Raw genomic sequence first — 27,643 nt, forward strand, 5'->3', positions numbered from 1 at the left:
GCTTAAACAGTTTGGTTAAATTACTTTCACGTTTCAATATTGGTAAATTTTTAACTGTTCTATTCAACTTTCATACCTTGACTATTGACCTTGGTATCTGCGTTTCACCACATGTCTATGGATGTTAATAAAAGATGTTTTGGAAAGTTGCAATGTTGCAGGTAATGTTCAGTCCCACCTTTGCACAATCCTTCCACTTGCACATAGCCACACATGGAACCTAGTGTAATAGGAACATGCTGAGTTGCAGATAGGGACAACAAAAAGCCATGGTAGTAATATTAAGGATGCAACGGGAATTCCACTGTTACATGCAGAGGAAAGAGTGGATAGGTGGAAAGAGTACAAGGAGAAGCCAAAAGATTGCCTGGTATGAATAATTTATAGAGACCGAAAACAGAGTATTGCACATGCCTAAGTTCAGAAGCGCCAGTGTTCACAACTTTAGTGGTCTGTGGAGCTTCAGCTTTATGCTTACATCGTCAAATAGAAGCACTATAATTTTTAGAATACAGTATATGTTCAGATTCATTGCAATTTGACTCATTTGTATTATTTATTTTGAAAATTATTATTCGAGCATGTAGGAATGGTTGAAATATAAAATCTCCATGTCAATAGAATTACTACAATGATGAGCATTTCACATGTTTCAATGGCCGAGTGGATAGATTGATGGTTCACAAATGTAAAGGACAAACGTTCAAATCTAACTGGAGTCAATTGTCTTTTTTTTAACTTTTTTTTATTTTATTTATTTAGACCTGTGCAGGTAATATTTTAAACCTTAATTCACTATAAATTGTGCAGTTGTAGGCTTTCCTAGGTTCCACTTTCTTTCAAAAGATTTTATAACAGTCTAATCTTTACACAGACAGAAAAGTGGTCACAGTAAAAATACTGAAAATGGATGTATTTATTTGTAATTATTTCAACTGCCACCTGGTATCTCTCCAGTTATCAGCTAAAAGAAACGTATCAGCTGACTGGCATATTTTTCTAAGTCCTTACGTATGATTACACGAGCGAGTGGGTGTGCCTTCCAATATCTGTTGTTTCTAGTTTAATATTCATTCTTCAACCACGGTACATCTATTCGACCATTACGCTAAAAAGAATAGATTGGTAGTTCCTTGGCAGCATGTCAGCTTGCTGCACTGGTAGCTGTAGTATGTGTTAGATCAAATCTCATTGCAGCCTTCATTTTTTATGGTGGCACAAATGTTTTTAGCTTTATTTACTTTTTTTATTAATTTTTTTTGGTCTGAACATAATATTCCTTGGAAGGTAATATTGATCTGACCGCCCATAACAATAAAAATAATTATCCTTGGAGGGTGATATTTATCTGACTTCCCAAGAAAATATAAATAATCTTCCTTACAGGGTGTTATTCATTTGATCTCCCATAAAAATACAAATAATATAGCAGCAGGTAGATTTGTATTTTGAAATTAATATTGTTGACCTAATAAATATTTAAGCCTTCTAGAGAAAAATGAAATAAAATAAAATTAAGAGTAGGCTACATATAGCTTCAGTATTTTGTCCACATGCCATTTGCATCAAGAACAGCTTGGATCCTTCGACGCATAGAATTTACAAGTCTATGGAAAAAGTCCTCATCCATGGCAATTCTCTCCCATGAAGAGTGAACCAAATCCCACACGGCATTCTAGTTCCAGAAGGAGGGTCTGGCCAAATATCCCTAAGAATCTTTTTAAACTGAGCCAATATGTGCTCCATGGGATTGAGATCAAGTGACTTTTGGAGGCCACAGAAGGCACTGAATAATATTCTCCCTACACTAAAACCAGCTCTGAATCTTATTGCTAGTGTGTCATGGATGATTATCATGTTGGTAAGTGAGATGTCCTTCGCGGTATCAAAGTTGAGCTCCAGGGACGATTAGACTTTCAACAAAATGTTAGTAACATGCTGACTTGAACTTGTCTTGAATACCTTCTAAAGTCCCTGCACCCGTGTATGACATCCAGCCCCTACATTTCACACTTATGCGTCCGTTCTAGCTCCTGGGCCCAAGAAGCTCGCAACATATCGTTGCTCATCTGTGCTGTAAACAAGAGCATGACCTCTGCTCGTGAACACAATAATGCAATCCTTGGAAAAAATGACTTTCCTCTAGTCAGCATGCTCCCAGGAACTTACCACTGCTAGTGTATCCACGGTTTATTTGTCAGGCAATGGTTCTTTGATGAGCGTATGATGGGAACTGATTCCTTGGTCCTTTAATCTTCTGAGAGCAGTTCTCGACGAGTCCAGAAAATGTGAAGCTCTCCTTAGTTCCCAGATGAGTGACAATGGAGCCCTGACCAATTCTTCATCTTTTCTCTGTTTAGAGACTCATGGTCTTCCAGGTACTGGACATATTGCTTCCTCACCATTATCTCTAAATTATCTAATTCATCTCCTTGCTGTGGAAGCATCAACACCATAATGATGTTGTCCCTCAGATGCACTAACACCGTTTTCAAAAAGGGCAATTATTTGCTCACGAATATTCACATCAGCCATTTTGAAGCATATGTATGCCAGTCAGCTGATATCTTAGCTGAAAACTATATACAAACCAGGTGGCAAACGAAGGAATTACAAATAAATACATCCATTTTCAATAGTTTTATTATGACCAGTTGTCTGTTTAAAGATTAGACTATTATAAAATGGAATGTTTCGAAAGGATGTGGAGCCTAGAAAAGCCTACAACTGCACAATTTGTAGTGAATTAAGGATTAAAATATTACCAGCAAAGGTCTAAAAAAAATGACCACCGGCACGGAGTTCTTATATTTCAACTGCTTCTATGTGCTCAAATAATGGTTCTGAAGGAAAATGATACAATGAGTTAAATTGCAATGAATCTCGACACTGCTTCTATCTAACGATGTAAACACCAAGCTAAAGCTTCACAGACCGCTAGAATTGTGAACGCTGGCACTTCTGAACTTGGGCATGTGCAATGCTCTGTTCTTTGACTCTAAATTATTTGGGATGGGCAATCTTTTTGCCTCTCATTGTACACTGAAGTCCTCTCTGAGGGGGAGGAGTTGTCTGATGATGAGACACAAGAAGAAACAGGAGTTAGCACAGAAGAGATATGGGAGCCACATCAGAATTTAAAAGCTCTTTGGATAAAACGAAATCAAATAAGGCTGAAGGGATAGACAACATTTCATTGGAATTTCTAAAATCATTGGGAGAAAAGGCAACAAAACGTTTATTCATGTTAGCGTGCAGAATGAATGAGATTGGCGATACACCATAAGACTTTTGGAAAAACAATATCCACACAATTCCAAAAATATCAAGAGCCGACAAGTATTGGAATTACCACACAATCAGTTTCACAGCTCATGCATCCAAGATCCTAACAAGAATAATACACAGAAGAATAGAAAAGAAAACTGAGGATCTGTTAGATGGTGATCAGTTTGGCTTTATGAAAGATAAAGGCACCAGACAGACAGTTCTTACATTTTGGGTGATAATGGAAGGAAGACTAAAGAAAAATCAAGAAACATTCACAAGATTTGTTGACCTGAAAAATGTATCTGACAATGTCAATTCACACAAGATTTTCAAAATTCTGAAAAAATAGGGGTATGCTATAGGGAGAGAGAGATAATATACAATATTTACAAGAACCAAGACAGAACAATAAGGCTGGAAGACCAAGAAACAACAGATTGGGTTAAAAAGTGTGTAAGACAGGAACATAGTCTTTCGCCCCTACTACTCAATCTATACATAGAAGAAGCAGCGACTAAAATAAAAAAAGCTTCAACATGGAATTAAAATTCAGGGTGAAAGATTATCAGTGTTAAGATTCACTAACAACATTGCTATCCTCAGTGATGGTGAAGAAAAATTACAGGATCTATTGAACAGAATGGACAGTCTAATGAATACAGAATATGGACCGAGAGTAAATGAGAAACAGCAGAAATGAGAATAGCAAACAGCTTAACATCACAATTAGGTGTCATGAAGTTAAGGAATTCTGCTACCCAGGCAGCAAAATAACCCATGATGGACGAAGCAAGGAGAACAGAAGAAGCAGACTAGCACTGGCAGAAAAGGCACTCCTGAACAAAAGAAGTAAAATAGTAGCATACATTGATCTTAATTTGAGGAAGAAATTTCTGAGAATGAACGTCTGGAGAAAAGCATTGTTTGGTAGTGAAACATGGACTTTGGGAAAACTGGTATTGAAGAGAATCAAAGCATCTGAAATGGTACAGAAGAATACCGAAAATTATGTGGACTGATAAAGTAAGAAATGAGGGGTGGAAAGGAATATATGGAAAACACTGAAAAGAAGAAGGGAGAGAATGATAGGATATCTGTTACGATATAAGACAGTAACTTGCATGAGACTAGAGGGAGCTGTAGAGGTTAAAAACTGTAGGGGAAGACAGGAGATTGGAATTCATCCACCAAATAATTGAGGACGTGTGTTGCAATTGTTACTCTGAGATGAAAAGATTGGCACAGGGGCATAATTTCTGGCAGGCTGTATCAAATTAATCAGAAGAAACGTCTCCCCCCCCCCCCCCCAGCAAAAAAAAAATCTGTTCACTGCACCAAGCAGCCCTACCCTGCCCCCACCACATCTCTGCATGCTTCTACAAGCAGCCCTCCACCTATCCCCACCACTACCCTGCTATCCCTCCCCCTCTCCACACAGCCTCCTCCTTACCCCCACTTCCCACACCAGATTATTTTTCCCCACGAGGCACTGCTGCAGTCTGGAGACAGGCCTCAGTGGCCAGAGACAAGGGTCATGAGTGTGTCAGTTGTGGTAGTATGAATTTGTGCATTTTGTAATTCAGAAGGAGGTCTTTTGGCTGAAAGCTTAAATGTATTTCAGTCTTTTCGTTGTGCCTGTCTGTGACTCCACATCTCCACTATATGGTGAGTAACAATCTACACTTTTCAAAATATTGTTGTTATTCCATCCTGGAGTTTCCATTGTTAAAGCATGTATACAAGTAGTTTTGTTTTAAGAATAACTGAATGGGATCAAAGTAGCCCTGAAAGATATTATTTGATGTAGATTGTTTTGTATTTTATTAGTTTTTTGAGATACTCCTTGGGCAGTGTGCGGTTGATGGAGTTCGTCAGCATAAATCCCTATGGCACAGCAGGTGCTGCATAGGGCTACTAACACAGTACAGAGAGCCAAAGATGACCTCAGAGTAACCTACTCCTATGAAAAAACCATGGAGGGCCTAGTACACAATGTGAAAGGCATAAACCAAGAAATTTTTATGTAAAAACAGCTTCAGCCTGTGAGTGCAGTCACTGCTCAAGTCAACCTTTTGTAACCATATTAATTATAAAAGGACACAGTAATTTGAAAATAATGGAAATTATTTTGAATTAAATAATAATAAAGGACAATTAATTTACTAAAATTACAGGAGAACAATATCCAGAATCGATGAAACGTTTCAACGTGCGATGAATCACAGTCACAGGCTACATTAATGAATGGTAGTACAGTTGTCTTAGTCGCCAATATAATTTTTATTTGTCATCTCATTATGGATTTCAAAATAATGCCATCTTCAGCTCTGTCAATATCAATACAAATAATCCTGTCACCTCCTGCTCTGTTCTGAATTCCATTGCGTACGGGTACTGATTGGGGTACTTTGTTTTGATATCAACATATCTGATGGTGGTGTTATCCCAAAATGTGTAATAAGATGACAAATAAAAATTATGTTGGAGGCCAAGACAAACCTATAACCATTCAGTGCTAAAAATGGTCATACATCTGAGAGACTGCTTGTCCAAAGTGATAAATGTTAATTATCAAAATTGGAAGGAAAAGCTAGTTTGTTATTTACCATAAAGATGACATGTTAATTTGCAGACCGGCACAACTAAAAGACACTTAAACATTAGCTTTTGGCCACAGCCTTCATCAGAAACAGGAACACACGCACGACCGCCACCTCCAGCAGTTCAGACCAGACTGCAACTGTCACAAAGAATCAAAGCAGCAGTCTAGAGGGTGCAGGGCAATGGGAAGTGACAGCTGTGTATGGGTACGGAAAGAGAGGACTGCAGCCTAGTGGAGTGTTCAGGGACTAGACTGCCAACAGGCGCAGCATTGATTGACTGTAGGCGGGAGTTGGGAAGGTGGGGGGGGGGGGGGGGGGACAAGGAGCAAAAAAGGAGAGGAGTGGGAAAGATGGGTGGGTACTTTGGGAGAGACCAGCACACGAAGAGGGTAAGAGATGAGAACAGGGACAGCTGTGTATGGGTAGGGAGAGAGAGAACTGTAGGACACAAGAGAGGGTGGAAACTGTTTGGTGGAGGTTATGGTTACAGCATGTTTCTGTAGATTGAGACCAGGATAATTTCGGAAGTGGAGAATGTGCTGTAAGGATAACACTCATCTGCACAGTTCAGAAAAACAGGTGGCGGATGGGAGGATCCCAGTGGTTTGGGTAGTGAAGGAGGCATTAAAATCAAGCATGTTATGTTCAGGTGCATGTTGGGCCACAGGATGGTCTACTTTGCTCTTAGCCACAGTTTGGCAGTGGCTGCTCATCTTGGTGGACAACTGGTTGGTAGACACACCAACATAAAAAGCTGTGTCAGGACTGCAGCAGAGCTGGCATATGACATGGCTGCTGATGGTGTAGGACTCTGATGGTGTAGGATAAACTTGTGACAGGACTCGAATAGGAAGTGCTGGGTTGGTGGATTGGGCACGTCTTGCACCTGAGTTTCACACATGGATATGATCCAAGTGGCAAGGGGATGAGATTTGGAATGGCATACGAATTGACTAGGATATTGTGGAGGTTGGACTGGCAACGGGACACTATGTTAGGAGGGGTAGGAAAGATCTTCAGTAGGATGTCCCCTATTTGGGGGCATCATGAAAGATTATCAAAGCCCTGGTGAAGGATGTGGTTCATTTGTTCCAAGATGGTATTGGCTGACAAAGGGGGCCACTTCTTTATGGGTGTTTCTTGGAGTGGTGGGAGGATTACGGGTTTGAGTGGAAATGGTACGAGAGATCTCTTTGCAGATTAGGTCTTGGGGAAGCGCCTGTCTGTGAAGGCCTTGGTGAGACCCTAAGCACACTGCAGAGACTCCTTACCCAGGTGGCCAGGCTGTGTGGGAGGGACGTTTTGGTGTGGAAGGGATGACAGCTGTCGAAATGCAGGTACTGTTGGTGCTTGGCGGGCTTAATGTGGACAAAGATGTGGATGGAGCCACCAGAGATAAGGAGGTCAGCATCCAGATAGGTGGCATACTGAGTTGAGAGGGACCTTGTGAATTGGATGGGAGAGAAGGTGCTGAGGGTGGGAAGCAGTGAAGATAGGGTGTCTTGGCACTTCATCCAGTACATGAATTTGTCATCAAGGAACCTGAACCATACTATGGATTTGGCATTTTGGGAGGCCAGGAAGGTCTCCTCTAGATGGCCCATACACAGGTTGGCATAAGACAACACCATACAGGTGCCCATGATAGAGCTGCAAATTTGTTTGTATACCTTTTCTTCAAAGGAAAAGTAGTCATGAGTTAGGATAAAGTTATTGAGATATATGAGGAATGAGGTAGTGGATTTGGAGCCTGAAGAACATTGGGAAAGGTAGTGTTCGATAGCTGTAAGTCCATGGGTGTGAGGGCTAATGGTGTATAGGGAGATGGTGTCAATGGTGATGAGTAGGGGTCTAGAAGATATTGCTATCTTTGGCATGGGAGGCTACATCACAGGTAAATGGTTGGAGGTGTTGGTCAATGAAGGCTGATTTACTTCAGTGGTGGCACAAATGGGATGTCCAGGATTGCTGGGTTTGTGAATTTTGGGGAGCATGTACAAGGTGTGTGTGCAGGGTGTCATATGGATGAGGAGAGAAATGGATTCTGGGGAGAGGGTCCGGGAAGTGCCTAAGGCTTTGAGCTGGGTTTGCAGTTTATGCTGGACTTCGAGGATGCGATCTCTCTGGCAGAGTTTATAGGTGGAGGTATCAGATTACTGGCAGAGGCCTTCCACCATATGGTCACTGTGATTCTTAATGACAGTGGTGGAACTTTTTCTGCAGGCAGGATGATTAGGTCAGGATTTGTTTTGAGGTTATGTATGGCTTCTGCTTAAAGGATGACGTTCTTAGGAATGGACCTTTGGAAGGATGCTTAGGCCAAACTGGAGATAAGGGGTTCTTGAAAGACAACCATGGGGTGGATAGGAGCAAGATGGGGTAGGATCACATTTGGATTGTTTTATGAACTGGGAGAGAGACAGTTCAATTTTGGGATTAGGTTGCCTTCCATTGGAGGGACTGATGGCAAAAATGTGTTTTCACTGCTGGGACTGGGAGGAGGAGGGGAGGTCTTTAAGTCAGCATGTTTAAATTTGGGTGTAGGGCTAAAGAGCTTTAAACCCCAGCAGTACCTGCAATTCAACAACTGTTTTCCCTTCAACAGCAAAAAATCCCTCCCATACAGCCTGGCCATCCAGGAATGGCGTATCCTCAGTGACCAGAACTACCTTTTCCAGTAGGCTAAAGATCTCTACATCTACATCTACATTTATACTCCGCAAGCCACCCAACGGTATGTGGCGGAGGGCACTTTACGTGCCACTGTCATTACCTCCCTTTCCTGTTCCAGTCGCGTATGGTTCGCGGGAAGAACGACTGTCTGAAAGCCTCCGTGCGCGCTCTAATCTCTCTACTTTTACATTCGTGACCTCCTTGGGAGGTATAAGTAGGGGGAAGCAATATATTCGATACCTCATCCAGAAACGCACCCTCTCGACACCTGGCGAGCAAGCTACACCGCGATGCAGAGCGCCTCTCTTGCAGAGTCTGCCACTTGAGTTTATTAAACATCTCCGTAACGCTATCACGGTTACCAAATAACCCTGTGACGAAATGCGCCGCTCTTCTTTGGATCTTCTCTATCTCCTCCGTCAAACCGATCTGGTACGGATCCCACACTGATGAGCAATACTCAAGTATAGGTCGAATGAGTGTTTTGTAAGCCACCTCCTTTGTTGATGGACTACATTTTCTAAGCACTCTCCCAATGAATCTCAACCTGGTACCCACCTTACCAACAATTAATTTTATATGATCATTCCACTTCAAATCGTTCCGCACGCATACTCCCAGATATTTTACAGAAGTAACTGCTACCAGTGTTTGTTCCGCTATCATATAATCATACAACAAAGGATCCTTCTTTCTATGTATTCGCAATACATTACATTTGTCTATGTTAAGGGTCAGTTGCCACTCCCTGCACCAAGTACCTATCCGCTGCAGATCTTCCTGCATTTCGCTACAATTTTCTAATGCTGCAACTTCTCTGTATACTACAGCATCATCCGCGAAAAGCCGCATGGAACTTCCGACACTATCTACTAGGTCATTTATATATATTGTGAAAAGCAATGGTCCCATAACACTCCCCTGTGGCACGCCAGAGGTTGCTTTAACGTCTGTAGACGTCTCTCCATTGATAACAACATGCTGTGTTCTGTTTGCTAAAAACTCTTCAATCCAGCCACACAGCTGGTCTGCTATTCCGTAGGCTCTTACTTTGTTTATCAGGCGACAGTGCGGAACTGTATCGAACGCCTTCCGGAAGTCAAGAAAAATAGCATCTACCTGGGAGCCTGTATCTAATATTTTCTGGGTCTCATGAACAAATAAAGCGAGTTGTATCTCACACGATCGCTGTTTCCGGAATCCATGTTGATTCCTACATAGTAGATTCTGGGTTTCCAAAAACGACATGATACTCGAGCAAAAAACATGTTCTAAAATTCTACAACAGATCGACGTCAGAGATATAGGTCTATAGTTTTGCGCATCTGCTCGACGACCCTTCTTGAAGACTGGGACTATCTGTGCTCTTTTCCAATCATTTGGAACCCTCCGTTCCTCTAGAGACTTGCGGTACACGACTGTTAGAAGGGGGGCAAGTTCTTTCGCGTACTCTGTGTAGAATCGAATTGGTATCCCGTCAGGTCCAGTGGACTTTCCTCTATTGAGTGATTCCAGTTGCTTTTCTATTCCTTGGACACTTATTTCGATGTCAGCCATTTTTTCGTTTGTGCGAGGATTTAGAGAAGGAACTGCAGTGCGGTCTTCCTCTGTGAAACAGCTTTGGAAAAAGGTGTTTAGTATTTCAGCTTTACGCGTGTCATCCTCTGTTTCAATGCCATCATCATCCCGTAGTGTCTGGATATGCTGTTTCGAGCCACTTACTGATTTAACGTAAGACCAGAACTTCCTAGGATTTTCTGTTAAGTCGGTACATAGAATTTTACTTTCGAATTCACTGAACGCTTCCCGCATAGCCCTCCTTACACTAACTTTGACATCGTTTAGCTTCTGTTTGTCTGAGAGGTTTTGGCTGCGTTTAAACTTGGAGTGGAGCTCTCTTTGCTTTCGCAGTAGTTTCCTAACTTTGTTGTTGTACCACGGTGGGTTTTTCCCGTCCCTCACAGTTTTACTCGGCACGTACCTGTCTAAAACGCATTTTACGATTGCCTTGAACTTTTTCCATAAACACTCAACATTGTCAGTGTCGGAACAGAAATTTTCGTTTTGATCTGTTAGGTAGTCTGAAATCTGCCTTCTATGACTCTTGCTAAACAGATAAACCTTCCTCCCTTTTTTTATATTCCTATTAACTTCCATATTCAGGGATGCTGCAACAGCCTTATGATCACCGATTCCCTGTTCTGTACATACAGAGTCGAAAAGTTCGGGTCTGTTTGTTATCAGTAGGTCCAAGATGTTATCTCCACGAGTCGGTTCTCTGTTTAATTGCTCGAGGTAATTTTCGGATAGTGCACTCAGTATAATGTCACTCGATGCTCTGTCCCTACCACCCGTCCTAAACATCTGAGTGTCCCAGTCTATATCTGGTAAATTGAAATCTCCACCTAAGACTATAACATGCTGAGAAAATTTATGTGAAATGTATTCCAAATTTTCTCTCAGTTGTTCTGCCATTAATGCTGCTGAGTCGGGAATTCGGTAAAAGGAGCCAATTATTAACCTAGTTCGGTTGTTGAGTGTAACCTCCACCCATAATAATTCACAGGAACTATCCACTTCTACTTCACTACAGGATAAACTACTACTAACAGCGACGAACACCCCACCACCGGTTGCATGCAATCTATCCTTTCTAAACACCGTCTGTACCTTTGTAAAAATTTCGGCAGAATTTATCTCTGGCTTAAGCCAGCTTCTGTACCTATAACGATTTCAGCTTCGGTGCTTTCTATCAGCGCTTGAAGTTCTGGTACTTTACCAACGCAGCTTCAACAGTTGACAATTACAATACCGATTGCTGCATCTAACCTAAAAAACCGCCCAGCCCACGCCACACAACCCCTGCTACCCGTGTAGCCGCTTGTTGCGTGTAGTGGACTCCTGACCTATCCAGCGGAACCCGAAACCCCACCACCCTATGGCGCAAGTCGAGGAATCTGCAGCCCACACGGTCGCAGAACCGTCTCAGCCTCTGATTCAGACCCTCCACTCGGCTCTGTACCAAAGGTCCACAGTCAGTCCTGTCGAAGATGCTGCAGATGGTGAGCTCTGCTTTCATCCCGCTAGCGAGACTGGCTGTCTTCACCAAATCAGATAGCCGCCGGAAGCCAGAGAGGATTTCCTCCGATCCATAGCGACACACATCATTGGTGCCGACATGAGCGACCACCTGCAGATGGGTGCACCCTGTACCCTTCATGGCATCCGGAAGGACCCTTTCCACATCTGGAATGACTCCCCCCGGTATGCACATGGAGTGCACATTGGTTTTCTTCCCCTCTCTTGCTGCCATTTCCCTAAGGGGCCCCATTACGCGCCTGACGTTGGAGCTCCCAACTACCAGTAAGCTCACCCTCTGCGACTGCCCGGATCTTGCAGACTGGGGGGCAACCTCTGTAACAGGACAAGCAGCCATGTCAGGCCGAAGATCAGTATCAGCCTGAGACAGAGCCTGAAACCGGTTCGTCAGACAAACTCGAGAGCCTTTCCGTTCAGCCCTCCGGAATGTCTTTCGCCCCCTGCCACACCTTGAGACGACCTCCCACTCTACCACAGGTGAGGGATCAGCCTCAATGCGGGCAGTATCCCGGGCAACCACAGTCGTAGTCCGATCAGGGGATGCGTGGGACGAGCTGGCCGTCCCCGACAAACCCCCATCCGGACCCCCACAGTGATGCCCATTGGCAACAGCCTCAAGCTGTGTGACCGAAGCCAACACTACCTGAAGCTGGGAGCGAAGGGATGCCAACTCAGCCTGCATCCGAACACAGCAGTTGCAGTCCCTATCCATGCTAAAAACTGTTTTGCAAAGAACGTCTGAACTAATCTACAGAGAGCGCAAACAAATCGACAAAATTTAAACGGTTATTAAAATACAAGATTGCCTAGTAAATGCAGTAATGCTGCTACTTGCGCACTGCTGACACTGCTCGGCGGCGGAAGGAGACTACGCGAATTTACACTATTCAGGTACTAAAACGCGATGCTACACTCTCAAATACTATAACACGCCCGAAATTTATGAATTAAACAATGCAAGTACCAAAAACACGCAAAGAAATTAAGAATTAAACTATGTAGCAAATGAGTGAGCTAGGAGTATACGACTTGCTGCTGCAGCTGCTTATCCAATGGCGGCAGGGAGCACACTGACTGTGACCAACCGACACTGGCCGTTCAAAACAAAAACAGAAGACAAACGACTACACGAATTTACACTATTCAGGTACTAAAACGTGATGCTACAACTCTCAAATACTATAATACGCCCGAAATTTATGAATTAAACAATGCAAGTACCAAAAACAAGCAAAGAAATTAAGAATTAAACTATGTAACAAATGAGTGAGCTAGGAGTATACGACTTGCTGCTGCAGCTGCTTATCCAACAGCGGCAGGGAGCACACGAAGGCCTTCACAGATAGTTACTACAGCAAACAGATTTCCTGTGCCATTTTCCCTCACACCCCCCATCCTCCAACCATCCCCAAGAACCAGCCACAAAGTAGTGCTCCCTGCATTACTCAACTTCACCCAGGACTGGAACAACTGAACTACATCCTTCACCACGGTTACCATGCCGCAAAATGAGGAAAATCCTACCGAAGATCTGTCTCACCCCTCCTAAACTAGCGTCCCATCGCCCACCCAACCACTGCAACATGCTAGTCTACTTTTACGTTGTTCCCAACCCAACCCTTGGCCACAAGGATCGTACCCCTGTGGAAGAACTAGGTGCAAGGCCTGCCCAGTCCACCCACTGTACTTCCTGTTGCGGTCCTGTCACAGACTTATCCTATCCCATCAAAGGCTGGACCACAGCCACATCACACAAAGACTGTTAAAAAAATTCTGGAACTTTCTCCACAAAATTTCCTCTAAGTTAACTTTTAACTTATTGTGCATGGTCTGCTTCAAAATACTCTCCTCCACAATTGATACACTACTCAAAACGCCGTTTCACTTCTGAAAGCAGTCTTGGTATGCCTTTGCTGGATCGCTCATAGCGCCATCTGCAAATTTTCTTTTATCTCATCTATCGTTGCAAATCTTAGTCCTTTGAAGAGGGTTTTCAACTTTGGGAATAAAAAAAAGTCCTCAGGGGCCACGTCTGGAGAGTACAGAGGATGAGGCAGCACAGTGATTTCATTTCTTATGCAATAGTCACGCACCAACAGGGATAAATGTGCAGATATGTTATCGTGATGCAAAGGCCATGAATTATCCCGCCACACTTCAGGCCGTTTCCTTCTCACATTTTCTTGCCGGAATTGGAACACATCCCGATAGTACCATTGATTATTAGTTTGTCCCTGTGGCACAAATTCATGATGAACTAATCCTTCAAAGTCAAAGAAAACAGTCAGCATGGCTTTGAAATTTGACCTGACCTGACTAGCTTTTTTTGATCTTGGAGAACCATTTGTAATGCCGAGAACTTTTATGCACTCATCACCATAGGCTTCCTGCATCATTTGGTGTGCCTCTGTAAAGGTTTGCTTGAGTTTCACACAAATTTTAATGTTGACGCACTGCTCCTCTAACTCTTCTATCTCGAAATTCGCATGTTGTGCAACACAAAATTCTACTCAATACAGCACTGAACAATAACAAACAGACATACAACAATGAAACTTCCAGCAGTTCACATTAAACACAGATGTGCGCAAGGCTGCCAACACACCACTGGTGAGAAATTAAGAATATTCTGGAATTTTCTGAACGGATCTCATCTACCAGCTCTGCTGCAATCCTTGCATAGCTTTTTATATTGGTATGATTACCAACCAGCTGTCCACCAGGATGAACAGCCACTGCCAAGCTGTGAGCAAGAGCAAAGTAGGCCACTCTGTGGCACAACATGCAGCTGAACACAACATGCTTGATTATAACAGCTGCTTCACCAACCGAGCCGTTGGCTTCCTCCCCTCCACCACCAGCTTTTCTGAGCTGAGCAGATGGAAGTTATAACACATTCTCTGCTCTCAAAATGATTGTGGGCTCACCTATGGTAACATACTGTCATCACATCCTCCACTCAACAGTTTCCATCTACTGTCCTATCAGCATTTCCCTATTCTCGACTCCCTCCCCCTGCGTGTGCTGCCCTCTGCCAACCCACCTGTCCATCTTTCCTCGCTCCCCGCCTGTTTCACTCCTCATCCCCCCTCCCCCCGCGGTCCCCTCCCCACCTCACATACCCCACAGCCTCCTGACATTGGGGCTGTTGGCAGTCTAGTCCCTGCACACGGTGCCATACAGCTCTCTTCTCACCCCCTACCAGTACACAGCTATCCCTTCAACTTCCCCACACACTGTCTGCTGCTTCCATTCTACATGACAGCTGCATTATGGGCTGAGCTGCTGGAGACGGCAATCATGTGTGAGTGAGGTGTGCTTGCTTATGTGAATATGTGTGTGTGTGTGTGTGTGTGTGTGTGTGTGTGTTTGTGTGTGTGTGTGTGTGTGTTTCTTTTTCTGACAAAGGCTTTGGCCAAATGCTATATGTGTAAGTGTCTTTTCATTGTGCTTGTCTGCAACTTAATGTGTCATCTTTACAGTAAGTAGCAATCTATCTTTCCCTTACATTGTTGATACTCTAACCTGGAGTTTCCATTATCTGATTTTGCCAAACGGCTTTTCTTCCATCCCACAACCTCGAATGTTTTCCTTTGTTCCTACTCTCTATAGCACTATTCTTCTCAGTGTCCACACTTTCTGTTCTGCCCTGTGCATATGCACTGCCTTCCAAACTGCATACGTTTCTGAGCCACACTGTATCAATGATCGTCCGCACACAATACGTGGCTACGTGACCACGTAGATGGTTGATGCAGCATCTGATGCCCCAAATTCTTCCCACTGATATTTATTCCTATTGGTCCCACATCCTCCTTCATCTTCACATACTTACATGTTTTATTTTCCACACCTACCTGTGCCACACGAACTTATAATCCTCAATCTAAGAAATCTTTCTACCACCTCTTTTCCGTTACTCCAACACATATATACTCCCATACCTCACTTGCTTCTTTTCTCCCCCATTTCTGTACATTTCCAATTTGTTGTGTTTATTTTTATGTGGATTCACAAGGTTTCATGCATTGTTGCATATTTTTACATATTTTTGTTGATCTGATTTTTTAATGTGTCTATGTATTTCTTACCTATCTTTTCTCTTATGCACCTCCCCTCACAACCACCCAACACCTTATTTTCCCCATTTGTGCATCATCCTCATTTCCCCCACACTATCCTTCCCACAATGGATCCTTGCTCCATATTTCTGCACCATTTCAGAAAAGTACTCCTTTCCCTGTCTAAAACCCAGTCTCTTAATCTGTTTCTTAAATACTGTCCAAACCATGGAATCCATCCAACCTCCCAATGGCTTAATCATAAAAATTCCTTTACCTGCATCCCACCACTCCTTTCATAATGACCTCCACCTTTCAAGATCACACCAGTCCTTGGTCGTCACAAACACATCTGCATGGCACAGGAATCCCAGAACCACCTCTGCTCCTTCTGTAGGATACCGCTACTGTGCAATCCCTGCTAAATAAATCATATCACTGAAACTGAATACCTCACTCTCTGGCAGGGGAGGAACAATCCAGACACCACCTCCAGAAGTTATCCATCCTACTGCTGCCTCGCAGCACAGTTATCCAACCCCTACACTATCCACATTGCAACACTTCATCAACCCTTCATAGCACCCAAACCCTGTCTAGTTGAATTTTTCAACTTCCCACAACCCCAAGACTCCCTACGAGCACTCCACTACATCCTGAACTGAAACAGTCCCGTAACACTGTTGCTAATATATTCACCAAAATCTTTAGCACCACAGAAGTTTCAGTCCTATCCAAAGGCCTCACTTTTAGCCCTAAACTCACATTTCACCATTTGGACTTGTCAGAGACCTACTCTCCTTATCCTGATCCCTGCAATGGAAATACTTATATGTCATCAATCCCTCCAACCAAAGCCAACCTAACCCCAACATTGAAACTATCTTCTCTCAGTTCATAACACCATCGATCATCTCCACCCCTTCCCCCCACCTAACCACTTGCACGACACCTTCCAGGAATTCCTTACCCCAACTTGGCCTCAGCATCATTCACAGGTACCTTCCTCAGAAAACCAACCTTTCAGCAGAAGAAAGGACAGGCATACAGAACCTCAAAACAAATCCCGACCTAATCATCCTACATGCAGACAGCGGTTCAACCACTGTTGTTATGAATCACACTGACTATTTGGCCAGTAATACGATTCCTCCACCTATAAACTCTGCCAGAGAGGTCCTGTCCCCGGAGTCCAACATTACACGCAATCCCTACTCGAAGCCTTAGGTGCTTCCCAAACTTTTCCCAGAATCCATTTCCCTCCTCATCCCTATGACATCGTGCACACCCACCTGCTACTTGCTCTCCAAAATTCACAAACCCAACAATCCTGGACATCCCATTGACGCTAGTTATTGAGCCCCCACTGAAGGAAATCAGCCTTCACTGACAAACACTTCCAACCAATGCCCATAATCTAACCTCCCCCATCAAAGATACCAACTGCTTCTTTCATAGACTCATCAACCGCCCGCACTTTTTCTTCTTGGATCCCAACTTGTCACTGTTGATGACATCTCTCTCTACACAAAAATCCTTCACGCCCATGGTCTTATCACTGTTGAACACTACCTTTTCCAACGTCCTTCGGACTCCCTTATTAGCCTCCCAAAATGCCAAACCATTAATATGGCTCAGGTTTATTTATGATAGCTTCATGATCTGGACTCAGGGCCAAGGCACCCTATCTTCATTCCCACACAAGCTCAAACCTATTCCCCCAACCACTTCACCTGGTCCTCCTTAAACCTGTATGCCACCTTCCTGGATGCTGGCCACCTCATCTCTAGTGGCTTCATCCACATCTTTGTCCACATTAAGCCCGCCAAGAACCAACAGTTCCTGCATTTCGTCAGCTGTCATCCCCTTCACACCAAAATGTCCCTCCCATACAGCCTGGCCACCTGCAGAACTGATATCTGCAGTGACAAGAACTCCCTTGTTGATAGTCCAACCTGGAGTTTCCATTGTTTAAAAGGTTAAATTATTACTTTACAACTGCTACAAATATATGCTTTAAGAAAATCAGTTTTGGTTTGTAATGACTTGTTATGTTTAAAGAGGTTTACCTTTGATGTTTACAGTGAGTAATAGTCATTAGATTCTGTCCAACACTTATAAGTTTAATTTAGGAAATGACCCAATACTTGCTGTTACGGCAGGAATTGCCATTACTGGGAGCAACACAAAATTTCATGTACGCCTGATGGCTTTTGTGACCACTGTCCCTGAAGATAAAAATCTTCTACGTTGTTAGGCTGTGCTATGTTCTTTTCAAAGTCCTCTCATAAGATTGACATTTTGACCACCCTGCTCGGATCTTCAGGTGTCCCTGTTTAGTTGAACACTGTCAAAGACCACTGTGCATTCACTTATAAAAGGGACTATTCCTGCACTTGTTCTGAAGAAGCAAAGTTACTGGGTAAAATTTATCCGACTCTATTGGTGGGCCATTGTCATTAGGTACGTGGCAAAAATGGGCAGAGAAAGAGAGGGGGAATGTTTACCGAAATATTGTTGTCATGCCATAGAGGTATCTTCCAGTCACACTTTGTATTTCTCACACACTATGGCTGGGTATTTACTTCCTTGATGGCAGCAAGCATGAAACTGGAAGCCTATAGCCATCTCCTCTACTGAAATTTCTTCCATTCTCAAACATCTCCATCACTTCTCAGACTTTCCTTCTACAAAAGTTGCTTTCTTTGGGTAGCATTAATGTATTTTTGAGATCTATACATTGGTCACAGATTTCCACATGTTCCGTGACTGCAGATTTCACTCTCTCTCTCTCTCTCTTTTTAATTAATATACATTTGTGTTCTTTAATCTGTTCTCTCACTGTCCTTCCAGTTTCACTTACTTTGTCACAGCCACACACCACTTTGTAGACTCCTGCAATGTGAAGGTAATCAGGTGTTTTGTGTCAGAAACAGTCCTTTATTTTGTTCTATTTGAAAAAAGTTGTCTGTATTCCATTTTCTGAAGAATGTTACTCACGCAGTCAGTAGCACTACAAATGAACGGTAACTGTACAGAGTGAGAAGGTTGTTCCTTGCCCTTCTTAGGAGCACAATTAATACTATAAAATTTGAAAGTCCTCTCTATAGACAAACCATCTTAGCCATTGACCTTCACTGTCACTTTTTAAAAGTGCACCTCTCGTTCCAAGTTGTTACTGTCACTGATACAGAAGGCATGCAAAAACATAGTGCTGAGCACTGTTTGCTTCTGGACTGCGTGGTGGTGCAAAGTAGCATCTGAATACCTTTTTAAAATTGTGGACTTGCTAAACACTCTGTAATCCAGAGTATTGTCAAGTATTTCATATGCCAACTTATCTAGGTATGGAAGACTGATCTCACTCTCTGCCTCCAGGATGAAGTTTATTTCGGAATGAACATCAGTTAAGAAACTGTGGAATCTCTGAAGCTCTTCTGAACAGTGCAGCCATATACCAAATGTGTCATCCACACAGCAGAGTCAACAGGAAGGCATTCGTAGTGCATCACTTAATGCAAGTTGTTCAAAATGCTTCATAAAAATGTTAGCTCCTACTGGCGACAAAGCTGAACCCATATCAATGCCATCAGATTGTTCATAAATCTCTCCTCTATATTTAAAATAGCTTGCAAATAAACATGATTTGATCATGTCACATATAACTGGGGCAATTTTCCAATTATATGTCTCAGTTTCCCCGATAAATGAATTGCTAAAAAGTAAGTTTGAAAGTTAATTTCATTCACTTCAAGTCTCAGGAGGCATCCTTCTTTGTGTACCTTCGGTAGACCACATATTCTCGATGTGACAACTCTTTGGGATGTCAGACTCTACCTAACAGAGCTATCCATTCTATAGTTTGGCATCAGTTTTTTCAATTTTTTTATGATTCAGTTCGATGGATCAGGACCAGCCAAAAATTTGTCCATCTTCTTGTGGTATTCCAAAAAAAATGGTTTAAATGGCTCTGAGCACTATGGGACTTAACATCTATGGTCATCAGTCCCCTAGAACTTAGAACTACTTAAGCCTAACTAACCTAAGAACATCACACAACACCCAGTCATCACGAGGCAGAGAAAATCTCTGACCCCGCCGGGAATCGAACCCGGGAACCCGGGCGTGGTAAGCGAGAACGCTACCGCGCGACCACGAGCTGCGAACTGTGGTATTCCACAGCATTCATAAGTACTGTGGCATTTCCCTTAGCCACTCTAGCAACCACAATACTTTCATTTCTCTCAAGCTCTTAAAGAGCTTTACTTTCCTGCGGCAATATGTTGCTCTTTGGCAGTCCAACTTTCCGCATAATTCTTGGTACCTCATGTCTTATTTCTTCCACTACAACCTTCAGAAAGAAAATAAGGATGCTTTGATGGCATGAAAAATTCTTATATGGGTATTCTCTTCTATGTAGCTGTGAAATTCAGACATATACCCAGTACTGAGATAACTCCTTCATTGAGTTCCTCTGACGAGATAATTGACAGTACTAATTTTGGATCTAGAATGGCATCTTTCTGTGCAGTTTGTCAATTTCTTAAACTTTTCTTTTTGCTTTGTTGTACTGAAATTTGATAAACTTGTAATATGACTGAACAATATTTTATGCACTTTATCACAGTCTTGATGTGACTCATTGTTGTTGCTGTTGTTGTGGTCTTCAGTCTTGAGACTGGTTTGATGCAGCTGTCCATGCCACTCTATCCTGTGCAAGCTTCTTCATCTCCCAGTACCTACTGCAGCCTACATCCTTCTGAATCTGCTTAGTGTATTCATCTCTTTGTCTCCCTCTACGATTTTTACCCTCCACACTGCCCTCCAATACTAAATTGGCGATCCCTCGATGTCTCAGAACATGTCCTACCAACCGATCCCTTCTTCTAGTCAAGTTGTGCCACAAGCTCCTCTTCTCCCCAATTCTATTCAATACCTCCTCATTAATTATGTGATCTACCCATCTAATCTTAAGCATTCTTCTGTAGCACCACATCTCGAAAACTTCTATTCTCTTCTTGTCTAAACTATTTATCATCCACGTTTCACTTCCATACATGGCTACACCCCAACAAATACTTTCAGAAACGACTTCCTGACATTTAAATCTATACCCGATGTTAACAAATTTTTCTTCTTCAGAAACGCTTTCCTTGCCACTGCCAGTCTACATTTCATATCCTCTCTACTTTGACCATCATCAGTTATTTTGTTCCCCAAATAGCAAAACTCCTTCACTACTTTAAGTGTCTCATTTCCTAATCTAATTCCCTCAGCATCACACGACTTAATTCGACTATATTCCAGTGACTCATTACGAATAGCAAATTTTTTTAAAAATGGTTGTAAGATATGTCAGCAGTCATAAAATAGTATTAAAAATATAATAAAACAGTGTAGACAACACAAAATATTTTATTTAAAAAAGAAACAGTTATCAGTTTGACCAATATCTGATCATCCTGAGACTGTTACATAATCCTTGCTGACTGCTGGAGCTGGTGGCATGGAGCCACCTGCTCTTGGCTGGTGTGAATAGCAAATCTTCTTTGCTCTTCGCATCAGTCAAGAGCAGTTAGTGCTCCATGCTACCAGCTCCGGCAGTCAGCACAGAGTACGTAACAGTCTGAGGAAAATCAGTTGTTAATTGAAATCCATCAACTTTTTTAAAGTAAAATACTTCATACAGTCCAGATTGTTTTTATTATACTTTTAATGAATAACAAAAACAATCGGGGGATAATCAAATTGTACAAGCAAACTCCAGTCTTAGACATAAAATAAATGAATCACTACCTTATTGAACACTACTTTATAATGGATGCTTGCAAAGCTGTTTGTTTGCTTAATATGAAGAATTAATTATTAAGTATTCAGATATTTAAAATAAAAAAAAGAAAGGATTACCGCTTCTTCATCCAGTTGCAAATCTCCGTTATCAACAGGAATTTGATCTGAGCTGTCTGTTACCTCTTGAGTCTCACTGTCTGCTGGAGGAGGAGGAGGAGGGGGTGGAGGAGGAGGGGGTGGTGGAGGCACTGTACCATACTGGAACCAGAAGTTCTGTTGATACTGGGCATCAAAAGCTAGGTGCTGCTCATTCTGTTGACCATATGAGGCTTCGTGGCCTATATCTGTACTTTCAGACTGTTCAGCAACTTCCTGAGACTGTAAAGAGGAAGTACCACCAACAGGAAAGCATATATCTGGTGCACAATTTTTTGGAGAATTTGTTTCTTCTGTTAAAGCAAAGAAATCCTTTGGCGTGTTTGTCTCTTCATCACCTGATTCATCTTCAGAATCAGCATAGCTAAAGAGGTCTGTTGACAATTTCTTCACTGTTTCTGGTGCTTTGACAGTACGTGGTACCACTGTAGTCTTCTTCTTCAATACATTCGGTACTAATGGACGATTTGCTTCTTTCACGGTCATGTTTTTGGGAGCAGGAAGAATTGAGAATAGCCCAGAACCCCTCTAAAAAAGAAAAAAAAAGAAAAGTAATTATGGTGAGTACACAGTTCTTTTTTTTGTTTGTTTGTTTGTTAACTTTAAATCTTTGACAAATACATATGAAGAAGCAGTGGACATTTAAATTTTAGAGTAGAGCATACACATCTGTATCAAGGCATTCGTGCGTGCGCACCCCCCCCCCCCCCCCCTCCCCCATACATACACACAATAGAAGTAACTTCACAGTTTCATATTAAATTTTTAATTACTTAATAGGTATGACAACCACATATGCTCTGTTGAACAAAAATAGTAAGAACACATAAGTTAATTACCCAAGACATCTTTATTGACCAATTTCTACATTGTTTTTTCTCCCAGTGGCTCTGATTCAAGAGGTCCTGCGTTTGGTTATCACTTCATTCATCTCTGCCAAGATGCATCATGGTTCAGAGCCTGTGTTGAACTGTTGGTTCCCGCACATCGGGATGGGTAAGTCTGTTCAGACTCCTTGAGGAGGCAAGGGTATACCATCTACGAAAGGACCTTGTCCAGCAAATCAATGTGGTGGTTAAGCAAACCTTTGAGTTGATGATAGCTATACTTAAACAACAATAAACATTTATATCTATGTTTCTCGCTGCACTGATTGTTTCTTTAGGAAAGAATAAGAAAGGCTTCAAAACCTGTGAACTATGGAAACTACCATCCATGCAGAAAGCTCCCTAAATCTATTGCCGATGAATTGTATATGTATGTTTTAATCTTATGAAAGTCTTATGAAAGTCTTAAGCAGTGCCATGGTCATCTACAGTTTGTGTTTGCAGTCAAATCGGCTGCACCACTTAACAGCCAATACCAGGTGCTTGTGAAACAGCTGCTGAACAATGTATTTTCTAGGATATTGGTTACAATTATGACAATACTACATTTTGCAATACACTGTCTGTGTGTCGCACTTGTTGTTGCCCTAGTGTTCTGGGCCACTGTGGTGGGCAGAGTTTTGTATTCACGAGGCTTAACCCCTCAGAACTATATTGTGTCTTTTCATTTGCTTTATGGCTATCTGAAAATTTCTTTGTTTCTTGGCTGTGGTATAGCTTCTTGGTTGACGTCATGTTTACAACAGAAAACATTCAATAATAAATTCCATGTATCTACGATGCATGATTAATAACTGTGATCAAAGGGCAATGATCGTCTTGATAGCTGATTTAGTGGTGTTGCCCAGTGTACCCTGTGCTAATTTAGACCAACAATGAACCTCCTTCTGTTGATTCATGTTTCTTATTGTACAACGAAGTGAATTTGTGAACTGTGTTCATTTTTTTAACCAAGACTGAAATTGATCTTCTGTCAGTGACATTTATACGATCATCCCCTAGTGATCTAATGAATTTGGTAACGTCCTTAGGGTTGTATTTGGAAACAAATGTCTGTTGATGATGTGTTCAGTGTCTACTGAAGTACACCTTGTATATTTGTATTTGGTTGTTATTTATCGTAATGAGAAGTAAATGGACCAAGCTTTTTATCCTTATTACAAAGTGCTGGCAATAAGAAAACTTGGGGCTCTACAATGAGCATCACATCAAGCAAATAATTAAGTTAAATTGACTTTTAGAAGATCTGAACGTTTCAGGAATTCAAGAGGATTCTTCGAGAGCTAGAGTCATTGCAAAACTACCTTCAAAATTTGTGGCGATAGTTTCTTGGAGTGACTCTGCAGCTGTTTCTACTCAGTTTTCCTGGAAGATGATTTTTTTTTTTTAAACAAAGAGTTCCCTCATAAAATTAGTTACAAAAAATATATAAATATGCAAAATAGGTTGTCTCAATTACTTTCTGGTCCCCACTGGGAGAGAGTGTTCTTCAAACAAAAGCAACAGAGCTGAAGCTCTTCACTGTGTAGGTACATGATAAGCTGAGTTTAGTTTACAGTCTACAAGAAGAGCCACAAACTTAGTATTAAGCAGCCTCCTTAAATTTCATTACTGTATGTGATTGTAAATTTATCTGGCTAGAGCCAAACTCTATAAACTATTTACAGAAGATGTAAATAAAGTATAAAGTGAAGCATAGCAACATTTTTAGAAACCAATATAAGTAACGATAATATTATATTGAGCTTAAATAATAAAATAAATAATCTTCACTTAGAGAAACGCTTCTAACTATGAGGCAGGTGACTGAAAGGAAGTTACACTATACCAGATGAGGTTCTAAAAAAGTGGTTACTCATGTCTATAGTTGACAAATTTGAGGTCACCATGCTGGTGTCATTTGCGAACATGGTTAATTTCAACATTTACATTCATTGTTCGCAGCTACAGGCAAGTACTTAGTGTAAATCAGAAACAAAAGAGGACTCAGACAAAATTCAGAGAGGCTCCATGATGGATATCTCGTCAATTTCAGGCATCAATTTTCAGTCCACTACCTATACAATTGCTCTCTGCTTCTTGCTGGTGATGTAGGATTTTAGAAGGTTTCCTGAGTCACTGATACCATAATGCTGGGCTTTCTCAAACAGCAGATTGTTATCAATACAACTAAAAGCTAGTAAGATGACAAAATACACCTGTTCGCAAACAGTTCTTCTTTTGGCACTCTAAGATGCCATTCACAAATGCCTATTCAGATTAAACATTCTTCTGAAAGTCAAACTGCCTCTTATTAATAATTCTGAAGTAGTAAAGTTGTTTGACACCCATTCTATGCAATAACTTTGTGATTACTTTTGAAAACAATAGTTATACATTTTTTAATAGTTGCTTATAATAAATACCTACCGATGATGGTTTCAGTTTTTTCGTCACTGGTTCCTCATTTTCATCATCTTTAAACTGAAATAATAATAAAAAATGCATTAAGGTGTGTTTAAATAAAAATGTTTCTTTTTCACTTTGTAAAATTTAGTCTATTTAATTTATCTTGGCCCCCCTTATACATTTACTAGAAATAAATATGACAGATCCTCCTGCTCACAGAAGATGTAAATAAAGTATAAAGTGAAGTGTAGCAGCATTTTTAGAAACCTATATAAGTAATGATAATATTATATTAAGCTTAAGTAATAAAATAAATAGTCTTCACTTGATAGAGAAATGCTTCCATCTATGAGGCAGATGACCATTCAGCATTGGCACACAATAAATAAATGTATTTATTTATTTATCAAAAAACAAAGATGATGTGACTTACCAAAAGAAAGCGCTGGCAGGTCGAAAGACACACAAACATACACACAAAATTCAAGCTTTCGCAACAAACTGTTGCCTCATCAGGAAAGAGCGAAAGAGAGGAAAAGACGAAAGGATGTGGGTTTTAAGGGAGAGGGTAAGGAGTCATTCCAATCCCGGGAGCGGAAAGACTTACCTTAGGGGGAAAAAGGACGGACTCCTTACCCTCTCCCTTAAAACCCACATTCTTTCGTCTTTCCCTCTCCTTCCCTCTTTCCTGATGAGGCAACAGTTTGTTGCGAAAGCTTGAATTTTGTGTGTATGTTTGTGTTTGTTTGTGTGTCTTTCGACCTGCCAGCGCTTTCGTTTGGTAAGTCACATCATCTTTGTTTTTTGATAGATTTTTCCCACGTGGATTGTTTCCCTCTATTATATTATTTATTTATTTATTTACTTATTTATGTGTTTTGACTCATCATCATCATCATCATCATCATCATCAGACATATACAGGGTGAGTCACCTAACATTACCGCTGGATATATTTTGTAAACCACATCAAATACTGACGAATTGATTCCACAGACCGAACGTGAGGAGAGGGGCTAGTGTAATTGGTTAATACAAACCATAAAAAAATGCACGGAAGTATGTTTTTTAACACAAACCTACGTTTTTTTAAATGGAACCCCGTTAGTTTTGTCAGCACATCTGAACATATAAACAAATACGTAATCAGTGCCATTTGTTGCATTGTAAAATGTTAATTACATCCGGAGATATTGTAACCTAAAGTTGACGCTTGAGTACCACTCCTCCGTTGTTCGATCGTGTGAATCGGAGAGCACTGAATTACGTAGGGATCCAAAGGGAACGGTGATGGACCTTAGGTACAGAAGAGACTGGAACAGCACATTACGTCCACATGCTAACACCTTTTTATTGCTCTTTTTCACTGACGCACATGTACAGTACCATGAGGGGTGAGGTACACGTACACACATGGTTTCTGTTTTCAATTACGGAGTGGCATAGTGTGTGTCCCAACATGTCAGGTCAATAGATGTTCAATGTGGTGGCCATCATTTGCTGCACACAATTGCAATCTCTGGCGTAATGAATGTCGTACACACCACAGTACATCTGGTGTAATGTCGCCGCAGGCTGCCACAATATGTTGTTTCATATCCTCTGGGGTTGTAGGCACATCACGGTACACATTCTCCCTTAACGTACCCCACAGAAAGAAGTCCAGAGGTGTAAGATCAGGAGAACGGGCTGACCAATTTATGCGTCCTCCACGTCCTATGAAACGGCCGTCGAACATCCTGTCAAGGGTAAGCCTAGTGTTAATTGCGGAATGTGCAGGTGCACCACATACGTCGACGCGTTTCCAGTGGGACATTTTCGAGCAACGTTGGCAGATCATTCTGTAAAAACGTGATATATGTTGCAGCTGTTTGGGCTCCTGCAATGAAGTGAGGACCAATGAGGTGGTCGCCAATGATTCCGCACCATACATTTACAGTCCACGGTCGCTGTCGCTCTACCTGTCCACGGACCAGTAATGCATGTTCCGTAGATTCACTGCCCCGTGGTTTGTGAAACCCGTTTCATCGTTAAACAGGTAGAACTGCAACGCATTCTCTGTTAATGCCCATTGACAGAATTGCACTTGATGATTAAAGTCATCACCATGTAATTGCTAATGTAGCGACACATGAAACGGGTGAAAGCGGTGACTGACGATGCAGTGTGCGCATAACACTACTTTGACTCAGTCCACCGGCTCTCGCAATGTCCCGTGTACTCATGTGTGGGTTCATGGCAACAGCAGCTAACACACAAACTGCACCCGCTTCTCCTGTGACGGGCCTGTTACGGACCCGTTTGCGTCCTACGACCATACCTGTTGCACACAGTTGGCGGTAGACGTTTTGCAATGTGCGGCACGTTGGATGCTCTCTGTCCGGGTACCGTTCTGCATACACCCTGCAGGCTTCAGCTGCATTTCGTCGACACTCGCCATAGATGAGTATCATCTCCGCCTTTTCAGAGTTCGAATACACCATGGTCACAGTTCCTACAACACTACACTATCACAGACGTCTGGTAACATGGTGTACTACAGTTGGTCTGCGTGCGGAGACAAATGCAGAATAACAATAGCAGCAAGCACTACATGCGGACACTGCGACAGCTAGACCAAACCACAATAGTGCACTACAGCCACACTTGTAAACACGGTCGTCATCGTAAACATGTCCCTGCAGATGCTGCTCGCTGACCGTGGCCCGTGTTTGTT

General features: G+C 41.9%; 1 protein-coding gene across 2 annotated transcripts in view; it reads right to left on the reverse strand.

The window, feature by feature from the left end:
• LOC126483685 (proline-rich protein PRCC) overlaps window positions 1-27,643 on the reverse strand; it is a 92,767-nt gene that overhangs the window by 46,012 nt on the left and 19,112 nt on the right. For both annotated transcript variants that reach the window (XM_050106767.1, XM_050106769.1), the window contains exons 3-4: window positions 24,949-25,002; window positions 21,614-22,180 (exon numbers count right to left, since the gene is read on the reverse strand). In XM_050106767.1, the coding sequence (XP_049962724.1) occupies window positions 21,614-22,180; window positions 24,949-25,002 (621 nt within the window). The remainder of the gene's footprint in view (window positions 1-21,613; window positions 22,181-24,948; window positions 25,003-27,643) is intronic.

The sequence above is a fragment of the Schistocerca serialis genome, chromosome 6 (assembly GCF_023864345.2).
Source record: "Schistocerca serialis cubense isolate TAMUIC-IGC-003099 chromosome 6, iqSchSeri2.2, whole genome shotgun sequence".
Taxonomy (NCBI): domain Eukaryota; kingdom Metazoa; phylum Arthropoda; class Insecta; order Orthoptera; family Acrididae; genus Schistocerca; species Schistocerca serialis.